The 12,998-nt window shown below is 43.6% G+C and overlaps 1 protein-coding gene across 5 annotated transcripts in view; it reads left to right on the top strand.

Annotated features, from left to right (window-relative positions):
- The window catches only part of RLF (RLF zinc finger), a 106,799-nt gene that overhangs the window by 78,502 nt on the left and 15,299 nt on the right, over positions 1-12,998 (top strand). For 2 of the 5 annotated variants that reach the window (XM_084609670.1, XM_084609672.1), the window contains 2 exons: positions 7,481-7,622; positions 10,148-10,246. In XM_084609670.1, coding sequence (XP_084465796.1) covers positions 7,481-7,622; positions 10,148-10,246 — 241 coding nt within the window. Of the gene's footprint in view, positions 1-7,480; positions 7,623-10,147; positions 10,247-12,998 lie in introns of those variants that run through there. The other 3 variants (XM_084609671.1, XM_084609673.1, XM_084609674.1) reach the window with 2 other exon arrangements.

The raw sequence follows: 12,998 nt of genomic DNA, 5'->3' as shown, positions 1-12,998 counted from the left end.
TCACTGCTCTTCTAGATCCTTTTCTGTTGTTCCCATTGTCAACGAGAATTTCCTTCATCTTCATTACTGTTTTGTGAGAGTGATCCCTGAAAGGTGATGAGTGAAGTTGATTGAGAGGTAGCATGAAGTGGGGGTAAAATTGAATTGTGTAACTATTCAATGACTGTTTATACCCAAAGAACAAAGTACAGGGAGTCTTGGGACTTGCGACGCCTGACTTGTGTCCGATGCCACATATGACGCTTTTCAATTGACTGCTCTTTTTGCCCCTACGACACTTGTTTCGCCCTTACAATGAAAGCCGGCAGGGAGAACAGCACACATCACATGCTGAGCCTCGGCCAATCACTGATTTCATTATTCAAGCTTTCTGATTGGCTGAACCCAGGGTTGGGAGCCAATCAAAAACAAGCGGCAAGGTTACCCGGCAACAAGCTATCCTGGCCTTGGAAGCCAATCAGACAAGTGAATACAAGAGACCCCTTCCAGCTCCATTCATTATAATGCAACCACAAAGTTATTTACAAACAACTCTATAAAAAGCAAGCCCAATTCTGCATAGTATGTTGCCGGCATTCTGAGCAGCTGAGTTGCTGGAATTCTGCCCATCCTGCCTTTCTGCTCAGCCTGACTTAAGATGCCCAGTTGCTGTTCTTTGTGGTTCTATTTTTTTTTTTTTTAAATGGCAGAAAAGCATAAATCTGGTGCAGGTGATGTTTCTTCTTCTAAGAAATGTAGAACCATTACTATGGAAACAAAAATGGATGTCACTAAGAGATCTGGAAAACCGGAGACAGCAACTGAAATCAGCAGAGTTTTGGATATCCCCTGAACAATTTTCATGACCATCCTGAAAGACATGGTCAGAATTCAGGAACATGTCAAGGGCTCAGCTCCTATGCAGTCAACTGTGATAACTAAGCAGCGTGTTGGACTCATTGCTCAGGTTGCAAAACTGTTAATTGTTTGGATGGAGGATCAAAATTAATGCCAAGCTCCTGTGAGTTTAGGCATAATTCAGGAAAAGGCTAGGAGTCTTTATGAAAAGCCAAAGACACAACGCGGGGAGAGTTCTACTCATGAGCCCTTTAATGCAAGCAGGGGTTGGTTTATGCGTTTTAAAGCCAGGGACAATTTGCACAACATCAGGGTCTCAGGCAAAGCTGCCAGTGCTGATGAGGAGGCAGCTCGTGCTTTTCCTGACACATTGGCTAAAATCATTGAGGACGGTGGCTATTGTGCTTGTCAAGTTTCAACCCTAATGTTGACAAAACTGGGCTCTTTTGGAAAAAAAAAAATGCTATCAAGAACCTACATAGGCAAAAAGGAGAAATCCATGACAGGGTTCAAAGCTGCTAAGGAAAGGCTCGCTCTTTCGCTCAGTGCAAATGCTGAAGGTGACTTTAAACTCAAACCCTTGCTTGTTTACTGGTTGGAAAAACCCAGGGCTTTCAAGAGATATTCCAAGGCATTTCTCCCAGTGATATGGAAATCCAATCCTAAGGCATGGGTCAGTAACATTTTTGAGAATTGGTTTAATCATCATTTTGTGCCAAGTGTCAGGAGCTATTTCAGCAACAACAATCTTGCATTTAAAGTACTGTTAATCCTCGACAATGCTCCTGGTCATCCAACCACCCTTGACGACATGCATCCTGATGTGATGAGATTACTGGTTCTGTGGATGAAGGGAAAGCAGTGGATGTATTGTTTCTTGACTTTAGCAAAGCTTTTGACAGTATTCTGTCAATACTCCCACAGTATTCCTGTCAGCAAGTTAAGGAAGTATGGGCTGGATGAATGCACTACAAGGTGGGTAGAAAGCTGGCTAGATTGTTGGGCTCAACGGGTAGTGATCAATGGCTCCATGTCTAGTTGGCAGCCGGTATCAAGTGGAGTGCCCCAAGGGTCGGTCCTGGGGCCGGTTTTGTTCAATATCTTCATAAATGATCTGGAGGATGGTGTGGATTGCACTCTCAGCAAATTTGCAGATGATACTAAACTGGGAGGAGTGGTAGATACGCTGGAGGGGAGGGATCGGATACAGAAGGACCTAGACAAATTGGAGGATTGGGCCAAAAGAAATCTGATGAGGTTCAATAAGGATAAGTGCAGGGTCCTGCACTTAGGACGGAAGAACCCAATGCACAGCTACAGACTAGGGACCGAATGGCTAGGCAGCAGTTCTGCGGAAAAGGACCTAGGGGTGACAGTGGACGATAAGCTGGATATGAGTCAGCAGTGTGCCCTTGTTGCCAAGAAGGCCAATAGCATTTTGGGATGTATAAGTAGGGGCATAGCGAGCAGATCGAGGGACGTGATCGTTCCCCTCTATTCGACATTGGTGAGGCCTCATCTGGAGTACTGTGTCCAGTTTTGGGCCCCACACTTCAAGAAGGATGTGGATAAATTGGAGAGAGTCCAACGAAGGGCAACAAAAATGATTAGGGGACTGGAACACATGAGTTATGAGGAGAGGCTGAGGGAGCTGGGATTGTTTAGCCTGCAGAAGAGAAGAATGAGGGGGGATTTGATAGCTGCTTTCAACTACCTGAAAGGGGGTTCCAAAGAGGATGGCTCTAGACTGTTCTCAATGGTAGCAGATGACAGAACGAGGAGTAATGGTCTCAAGTTGCAGTGGGGGAGGTTTAGATTGGATATTAGGAAAAACTTTTTCACTAAGAGGGTGGTGAAACACTGGAATGCGTTACCTAGGGAGGTGGTAGAATCTCCTTCCTTAGAGGTTTTTAAAGTCAGGCTTGACAAAGCCCTGGCTGGGATGATTTAACTGGGAATTGGTCCTGCTTCGAGCAGGGGGTTGGACTAGATGACCTTCTGGGGTCCCTTCCAACCCTGATATTCTATTCTATGATTCTATTCTATTCTATGTCAAAGTGGTGTTTCTGCCCCCAAACACCACCTCATTGTTGCACCTCATGGACCAGCGGGTAATTGCATCCTTCAAGGCCTACTATCTCAGGAGCACAATTGCTCAGGCCATCAGGGCAACTGAGAAGCAAGGTGGACCAACTCTGAAGGAATTCTGGAAGGGCTTCAACATTTACCATGCAGTTAAGAACATTGGTGAGGCATGGAATGAGGTGAAACAATCCAATTTGAATGGCATTTGGAAAAAATTATGTCCTGAGTTTGTGTCTGATTTCCAAGGATTCACAGGCACTGTTGAAGAGGTGACCCAAGTAGTTGCTGAGATGGGCAAAGAACTCAACTTTAGATGTTGAACCAGAGGATGTTGATGAGTTGCTGGCATCACATTGTGAGGAATTAACTAATGAGGACATCATTGAATTGGAAAAGCAGAAGGTGGCAGAGGAAGAAGATGCACCCACTGCTGAGACTCCTGCCTGTAAAGTCTTGACAACAAAAGTGTTGGCTGCGGCATTTCAACATTTGGAAGCTGCCATGTCCCTGTTTGAGGAACACCACCCCAACATTGGACACAGTGCATCTGTGAATAGGGACATATCCAACATGTATAGCTGCTGCAGAGAAATTTACAAGGAGTCGAGACCATCTGTCCAAACTTTCTTGGACACTCTCTTTAAGACGGCAGAGAAGACTCCAGAGAAACCTGCAGCCTAGACTTCAGAGAAGCCCCCAGCCAAGAGCCCTTCAAAGACCCATCCCATTAAAAGTAAATTCTTCTGCATAAACCTGTGAATCCACACATTATCCCTAATTAGCAAAGCCAACAGTAGTGTTGGAGTTATGTGCCTGAGCCACTGACCTTTCAAAAGCCGCTTTGAGTACATGCGTCACCACACACATACACACACAATAATAAATAAATAAGTAGTCGTCTTCTTCTCCTAATGGAGATACTGAAGTTATGGCTGGTATATTTTCCCAGAGGTTGTAGTGATTACATGCCATTTTAGCTTGATAATTGGCTGTCCACATACCTAATGTGTCCCCAAAATGATCTTCTGGCTAACTGTGTCCAGATTCTTCCCTTTATCAGAAAGTACAGAATGTAAGGACTTCTTGGCAGCACAGTCGAGTTTCGGAATAGGGTGGTGAAAAAATACCCTAAAATACTGAAGTGCTTACTACAGCCTATCTTTCTTGGAGATACAGCTCTACCCCGATATAACACGACCTGATATAACGCGGGTTCACATACAACGTGGTAAAGCTCTGACTCACTGCTCTGAGCAGCGTGTTAAGGGGGCCGGGCCAGGCTGGGGCCAAGGGGTTGGATAAGGGGCAGTGGGTCTCGGGGGCTGTCAGGGGCTCCTCCCCACCCCCAGGGTCTGGGAGGCAGGAGCTGTGGGAGGGCACTTTTGGGGGCCCCGCAGTCCCAGAGTGGCCCGGGGGATTAGTGCGGGGCTGGGAGCAGCCTGCTCCGCTTCCCCGGCCCCAGCAGTGTTGCTCAGGGGAGGGGGCTTGGGGGAACGGATCCCCCCTGCACTCACCAGCAGCAGCGGAAGCGTAGCAGCCTGGCCCCAGCTCGCTCCACTCCTCCAGCTCCAAGCCGCAGCGCTCTGCTTCCCGCCGCAGGTGAGTAGGGGGGGTGTCCTTTCCCCAACCTCCCTGCACTCACCAGCAGCGGGAAGTGGAACACCGCAGCTGGGAGGTGGCGGAGAGGAGCGGGCTGGGGCTGTGTTGCTCCGCTTCCCGCTGCTACCAGTGAGCACCTGTCAGGGCGGGGGATGTGGATAGGGGTCGGAGCAGTCAGGGGACAGGGAGCAGGGGGGTTGGGTGGGGGTGAGGTCCTGGGGGTGATTAGAGATGGGTGTCTCTGAAGGGGGCGGTCAGGGAACAAGGAATGAGGGGGCCAAAGCAAGTTGAATATAACGCGGTCTCACCTATAATGCGGTGAGATTTTTTGTCTCCGGAGGACCATGTTGTATCGGGGTAGAGGTGTAGAAGGTATGGAATTAGGCATTGTCTCTAGCAAGCTCTAGGACACCCTCATTCACTGGCAAGATGACTTTGCCACTCTCTTGATCTGAAGCTATTTTTAAAAAAAAAAGAGAGAGAGTGCATGAGGTAATATGTTTTTATTGGACTGACTTTTGGTGCGAGAAACACACTTTTGAGCTCTGTGTAAGCTTGAAACAATGTCTCTGTCGTCAACAGATGCTGGTCCAATAAAATATAAAAGATCTTACCCACCTTGTCTCTCTAATATCCTGGGACCAACATGGGTACAACGCTACCTATCCCAAAAAAAACAACAAAAAGTGGTGTTCTCTAATATTGACATAGCACCCTCCTTATCTGGTGCCACATCAACATTCCATGGCAGCTAGTCTTCGCTATTACCCAGTGATCCAGGTGGATTTGGTAGCTCCATAAGGATTAGATTTCAGAGTAACAGCCGTGTTAGTCTGTATTCGCAAAAAGAAAAGGAGTACTTGTGGCACCTTAGAGACTAACCAATTTATTTGAGCATGAGCTTTCGTGAGCTACAGCTCATTTCATCGGCGTTTCCACGGTATGCATCCGATGAAGTGAGCTGTAGCTCACGAAAGCTCATGCTCAAATAAATTGGTTAGTCTCTAAGGTGCCACAAGTACTCCTTTCCTTTATAAGGATTAGAGAAACTGTAAAAAGAGGAGATGCAGGTCTGGGAGAGTCTGATGGGCAAGAAAATAGCAGGCTTGGCCTTCCTGCGTTTACAATTTGAAGGCTCTCTAGGGCATTAGAGATCCATCATCCAAGGGGATGTCAGCCCAATGACATTAGTGCATGTTGTAATCTCCCACAACAAACCTGAGAGAGATTGTAGAGGAAGCAGATCCCATGGAAATGAGAGAATTCCTGTTCCATAAGCCACCTCGTACGGTGGCAGGCCAACTATACATAACTAAGACCCAGAAGAAGAATCCTCCTTGTCTGGATCCGGGAAGGATCTGAATGGAGCTGATTTGAAACCAGACGGCACTGGTACAGGGAATGGTCCTAGCCTCAAAGCTGACATCTGGGGATATCCAGTGGCACAAAAATGAGCTGATGGGGCCTGTAGCACTGGTGAATCTGGATCAGCAACATAGCTTCCTGTGTCCCTGAATGTGTGCTGCCGCTGCTTTCTGGGAATAAACACATTCAGTGCTGGGGGAATTCGAAACATGCTCTTGGCTTTATGCTTCAGGTCAGGGGAAAGAGGAGGCCTCCTGGCGTCTGAAGGAGGCTTGGCATCAGAGGCTGGGGAGGGATCAAATGAATCAACCACTTCCAAGGCGCCAACATGGCAAAGATTCTTTAAGGTCCTTTCACTGCTGGAGGAAGCATGAGGCTGTTTTCCAGCACTGATGGTCCATCAACACTGAAGAACTCTCCTCTGACAGGCCCCTTGCTGTGGATGTGGTGGTGAGCATTGACTTTGGCACAGGTTTCTTTAGTTTAGCTCTCTGAAGCGGGCTTCAGAATTGAAACAGGTCTTTCCTGGCCCTGCCTGGATCCGGGATACCTAATGTCAGCTGGAGCGAAGAATATAGGCCTGAATACACAAAAGGTGTTAGGTGCCTACATCCTGGTGCTGGCATCACTGCAGTTCCCAACCAACTAAACACTGTAGGCTCCTAAATTCACTAGGTGCCTAAAGTTTTGCAGTAAAAGTTCTTTAGGCACCTGTGTTTCTGCCTTTGGGCAAGTGCTCTACTGCCTCCCTCTAGGCATCCAAATACTTATCTTCTGCCTGAGTCCCAGAGCGATTCAGAAATCAGGGTGGCTGAGCACCTTAGCTGCATGTGGGGCTTGATCCAGTAGGTGTTCTCAAAGGTCAAGTACAGGATTGGGCCCTCAGGTGAGTTCACACAAACGGGGTGGAGGAGGAGGACCTTCCTCATAACTTTTAACTTGGGGTTTACTTAGGATGTGGGAGACCCCCAATTCAAGTCCCTTCTCCACCTGAGGGGGAGAAGGAATTTGAATGAAGATCTGCCACTTCTCAGGTGAGTGCCCTAACTGCTGGGATATAGAATATTCTGATGTGAGGCTCCCTCTGTTTCTCCAGTTGAAGCTATTCTACTTTACATAAATAATTAGTCATCAGAGCAGGGGGACTGGATCCTGGGTCTCCCACGTCCTCTAACCACTAGACTACAGAGTCATTCTCATGCTTGTGCATGCTTTCTGAGTCATTTGGGCTAGAGAGAGTACATGCGCATGAGAGTAACTCTGTAGCCTAATGATTGGAGCATGCATCTGGGAAGGTGCTTTGGGAGAGCAAACTATCTTTAAAGAACCCACTCTCTTTCATGCTTGAAGAGAGAATAGCAAGCTGGTAGGTTTTGTTCTGATTTCTGTTTAATAAGAGTAACCTTAACAGTACTAACCTTATGTTAGCTGCCTAAGAGGTAGGAGCCTGATTAATATCAGGCAATATGGATTTTTCCCCAGTAGTTAATATTGTGTTAACCCTTAAAGCTACATTGTGGAGATTTTAGACAAATCTCACACAGTTTCCTCACCTTGCATTATGTTTACAATCTGCTTTGAACTCTTTTCACAGGGAGCTGACTCTATTCTGGAGCAAGTTGCAAAGAAGAATTGATCCTTCTTTAGATTCTTTTTTGGAGAGATGTCGGCAGTTTGGCATTATAGCTAAAACGCTACAACACTTATTCTTCCTTATTAGAGTCATACAATCTGAAGTAAGTAATTTATGTTGCAGTCTGCTGCTGTTAATTTCATTTTATTATTGAGTCCATGTACAAATTGCACCATAGAACATAACTTAATTTGTTGCTTTGCTATAACAATAATATTTGACAGGTTTCAGAGTAGCAGCTGTGTTAGTCTGTATCTGCAAAAAGAAAAGGAGGACTTGTGGCACATTAGAGACTAACAAATTGAATAACTGAAGATTTTTAAAAAACATAATTCCAACAGAAGTCATAAACATACTTCATAATTATTACATACATTTGTAATGCACCTATCAGTGTAGTACCTGGGCACATTTCTCATAGATTGCTCAACTAACGTTTCCTCAAACAAGAGCAAATACACCACAGTGCCATACTCACTAATCTTAAAATGCAGCTCTGCTTTGAAGTATAGTTGTAATAATATAATTTTTAAAGTGAGCATTGTTCCCTTTTTTCCCAAAAGCTTAATGGCGTGGGCCCAAGATGTATACTATATACTGATGTTCAAAATGTGCAATAAGGAGCTGGAAAAGGTGGTAAACAATGAGGTGGTAAAATTTGAAGATGAGTCATTTAGGTTAGTCAAGATTAAAGAAGACTGAGGAATTTCAGACAGGATTTGAGTTAAAGCCAGGCAGCATGATGGCAGATGAATTTCACTGCTGATAAATGCAAGGTAATGCATTTGAGCTATGTACTTTGCTGGGTTCTAAATTAATTGTAAATCCCCCCTCCCTCCACTATAACTGTAAAAAGTAATAGAAGGATGCTAGAGATGGGCAACAAAAAATTATTATAGGCCCGGGAAGATTTCTGCATGAGGGGAGATGGAAGACTGGAATTGTGTAGTTTAAAGGTGACAAATATGGTGGGACACTATTAATAGGCAAAGCAATAGTTATGCCTATAGTTAAGGTATCTTAATACTTTCTATTATAATCCTTTGTTTCCAAATGCTTATAACTTTTGACATATTTCAGCTGTTTGGACTGAAATTTTCCATACTTGTTCTTTGCCTCAGACTGGATCTTTTGTGGGGGAAGGAATTAGCAAAGAATAAGTTAAACACTTTTGAGGACAAGGGTACAAAAAATAGGCTGATTGCTAATGGTAACGTTTTCTGACCATTTTTTGAATTGCTCTAACATCTTTGTATATTGGAGAAAATTGAAATTAGGTCTGAGGGTTGTCCTGAGGTTAGAGATGTGCCATCCAGTTTTCATTGATTTAGATGCTGAAAAGCAATCATTTGCACATGCAAAGTAGAACTTGATACATGTATCTTAATTTTCTGAATGTTCCAACTCACTGTGCGTACCAGATTCCACTGAGTTTCCTGCATCATGTGGATATCTAGCACAGAACTAGAACTCAAAATGGGACACAGAAAACTGCTGCTGCTACTGGTGCTTTTTCTCATTGAGATATCCTGTGGCCTAAGTGTGCACTTGCCTGGGAGCCAGGAGACCATAAATTGTAGCCTTATCTCTTCTTCTGACTAAGGTAAATTCTGTGCACATCACAACCTATTGAGTAGGCCTAAGAGGAGGAAGGGAAGTATCATTCCCCTCATTTGTAAAATGAGGGGAAAGTGACAATCTGAAAGGTTGCACAAGATACCTTCTGACAGAGCTAAGAATAAAACCGAGGTCTCTGATATGGCACACCCAAGCTTCATCTACTTAACCGCAACACTTCTCTGAATGAATATGCTATGGCTTGTCTCTAATGGCCACCTTTGAGATCCACAGTTGTATAAGTACTATGTAAATGTAATACATCATTAACAAACACAGTGCACCCACGAGTCCTCTCTCTGTTCTCTGCCCTAACTGCTAGACCACATTCCTTTCCCCGAATAGGAATGCCAATTCCTGTAGCTGTCTAGAAAACACTTGTACAATCCACAGGAAACAGCTGGTGCAGGTAGAGGATAACAGCCTGCTAAACACTAGTAACTAATAGTTACTCTTTCATCTTAAGTGGTAGAGGTTTGACGTTAATGTGGAGGCTCTAGGTTCAAATCATGGTAAAGTATGTAGTTGGTTGGTTGTTCATTTAAATAAAACTAGGACATTCTATACAAAAAGACGTAATAAAGGTTGCAAAGGGAAGCACTCAGAAGTTAAGAAATGCCACAGTTAGGGGCCTGTGTATAGCCTGTACAACCTTCATTCTGCACACGGTCACATACTATTTTTTTTTACACTGAACCCTGCCTTATTCAGTGCACAGGATGGACTATACTCAGGGAATGAGACAGGGATGTATAGTGTTGAGATTGTTGTCTCAAGGACCCCACCTCATTAACTTCATATGATGTGTAATGAAAAAGGCAGTGGAAAGCAAGAGGAAAATGGATGGTGGTTAAGGTACTCGTGGTTAAGGTACTGGTCTGGAACATAAGGGTACTGTAGTCTATTCTTGGAATCGCCACAGACTTCCTTTGTTTTACTAAGCAAGTAACTTACACAAGAATTTTCAGATGTGATTGCTAATAGCGTATGCCTCATTTTCTTGGTGCCCAGCTTGAGATACCTGACAGCCTGATTTTCAGAATGGATGAACATTCAGAGCTCCTACTGAAGACAGTGGGAGCTGGAGGTACTCGGCACCTCAGAATAAGGGTAGGTGTCTCAAGTTGAGCACCCAAAATTCATGGACCATTCCATAAATTTTGGTCTCGGTCTCTCTTATTGAGTTCCTCAGCTGTAAAATGGAACTAATATTTCTGTATCTGAAGCCTTATCTGCCTGGAAAAGTTTTACCAGATATAATGATATAGCCACCTTTGTAGACACTCTTATTTCAGTATAAGAGAGGCTTTAAAAAAAAATAAATTAGTTTATATCGCTTGGGAAGTGGTTTAAACTAAGCTGAAAAAAGTCACTCCATATTAGGATAGGAATGGCCATGTGAGGGTTGATACTGGTATAACAGTGTGCCCTTGTTGCCAAGAAGGCCAATGGCATTTTGGGATGTATAAGTAGGGGCATTGCCAGCAGATCGAGGGACGTGATCATTCCCCTCTATTCGACACTGGTGAGGCCTCATCTGGAGTACTGTGTCCAGTTTTGGGCCCCACACTACAAGAAGGATGTGGAGAAATTGAAGAGAGTCCAGCGAAGGGCAACAAAAATGATTAGGGGACTGGAACACATGACTTATGAGGAGAGGCTGAGGGAACTGGGATTGTTTAGTCTACGGAAGAGAAGAATGAGGGGGGATTTGATAGCTGCTTTTAACTACCCGAAAGGAGGTTCCAGAGGATGGATCTAGACTGTTCTCAGTGGTAGCAGACAACAGGACAAGGAGTAATGGTCTCAAGTTGCAGTGTGGGAGATTTAGGTTGGATATTAGGAAAAACTTTTTCACTAGGAGGGTGGTGAAACACTGGAATGCGATACCTAGGAGGTGGTGGAATCGCCTTCCTTAGAAGTTTTTAAGGTCAGGCTTGACAAAGCCCTGGCTGGGATGATTTAGTTGGGATTGGTCCTGCTCTGGGCAGGGGGTTGGACTAGATGGCCTCCAGAGGTCCCTTCCAACTCTGTTATTCTATGATTCTATGAACTATAGCAGTTTTTAAATTCACACCTTAGTTTATAGCAAAAACTTTCCAGTGCAGTCAAGGGTTAGCAGGTGTGTTATGAAGATAAATTAACGTTTGTGGAGGCTCAGATACTACAGAGGGTAAGTGCAGTGCACAAAAGTCCATGAAGAAATCTAAAAATTCCTTTTTCAGTGCAGGGTTTGAATAGGCAGCAAATAAGGTCACAGGTTGGTTTATGTGTTTGAAAAGAAATATTGAACAGCTGCTTCATTCACTGAGCATTATTTTCCCTCATGGGGGAAAAAAAATAGAATATGATCCTGTAGTTACACAAATGGGGGAGAATGAATGTCACACAGGCAGTCTTCATCTGGATATTTCCCAACTTTTAAGTTCTTGACTTTGCAAACTTTAATCTTTTAATAAGCTTTTGTAGGAAATAGTATAGAGATCAAGTATGACACAAGAATAATTTAAATATTTTAGCATACATATATATGTGTATATATGTACAAGTGTGTTTATATGTGCTTAGAATTAGCGAGACATGGTGGGTGAGGTAAATATATTTTATTGGACCAACTTCTGTTGGTGAGAGACATGCTTTCAAGCTTCTTCCAGACTCTCTGTAAGCTAAAAAGCTTGTCTCTCTCACCAACAGAAGTTGATCCAATAAAATATATTTACCTCACCCACCGTCTCGCTAATATTCTGGGACCAGCATGGCTACAACAATACTGCGATACAACAATAGAATTAAATCACATCATTAACATGATCAGTTACTTGTTATCAGTATTTCGCTCTAATACATCTTAGTTAGATATTTATTTAGTTACCATATTTACAAGAAGTGCAGTTAAGTACTTTGTACCTAGAAACACATTCTTATGTCAGTTTATCGAAACATTGTTTTCCATTTTTGTCTTTGTTCACCTGGAAATGTACCAAATTTTAAAATCTGCATACAGATAAATTGTTTACACATTCTCACTACATTTTTAACAATATTTTAAAGTACATTAATTGCTCAGAAGATATTGATTTGCTAACATTTGTGGGTGTCACAGCAAAAATAGAAAATATTTGCACTACTACATAAAGGACAGACAAACATCAGCCACAGTCATAAAAAAATACTATTTTACGGCTGTTTGCCGTAAAATTATGCCGTAAAATTATGCTGTGATTACTAGCATAATTATTATTTGCAAAGGGGAATGGGTCAGTGAAGATGCAGATACTTGGAATTTTTGTCTAAATGGCCACAACTTTATTCAAAAGTACAATTAGGAATGGTAATTCCAACAAAATAACAGGTTTCAGAGTACCAGCCGTGTTAGTCTGTATTCGCAAAAAGAAAAGGAGTACTTGTGGCACCTTAGAGACTAACAAAATAACCTCAGACACCACTTGTCCCGACAACAGCTAAGAGGGAAGATGGCCTGTGAGGGGCTGTTCCAGACCCTCTTTCCTATTGGCTTACATCCAAACCCTCTCAAAAATTCCAGGACATAACCAGCCCATTTAATCACACCTGATGTGAGCCTTCATTCTAAGGCCAAGATCCTTAGTATGCCGCTACCCAGGAATTACCACCAAGTCTCATAAAAGTGCTTGGGAATCCCTGCAAATCAAAGTCTGCCCCTTTGATGGGAGAGGGAGGTCAATGCCTTATTTACAAGAAGGGTGCTTATTTCTTACCTACAAACCCTTTGCCCTATGAACTGTGCCACACCTAGTCACCCTTAAAGAAGGCAAGGGAAATGCTACATCCCAGCTATGAGGACCTACCACCCCAGATGCTGCTCTTTGTATTTAACTGGCCT

Source organism: Lepidochelys olivacea (genome assembly GCF_965140295.1).
Source record: "Lepidochelys olivacea isolate rLepOli2 genome assembly, chromosome: 19".
In the NCBI taxonomy this organism is placed as follows: Eukaryota; Metazoa; Chordata; order Testudines; family Cheloniidae; genus Lepidochelys; species Lepidochelys olivacea.
The sequence above is the reverse complement of the archived record's forward strand: the minus strand, read 5'-3'. Positions and strand labels throughout refer to the sequence as shown.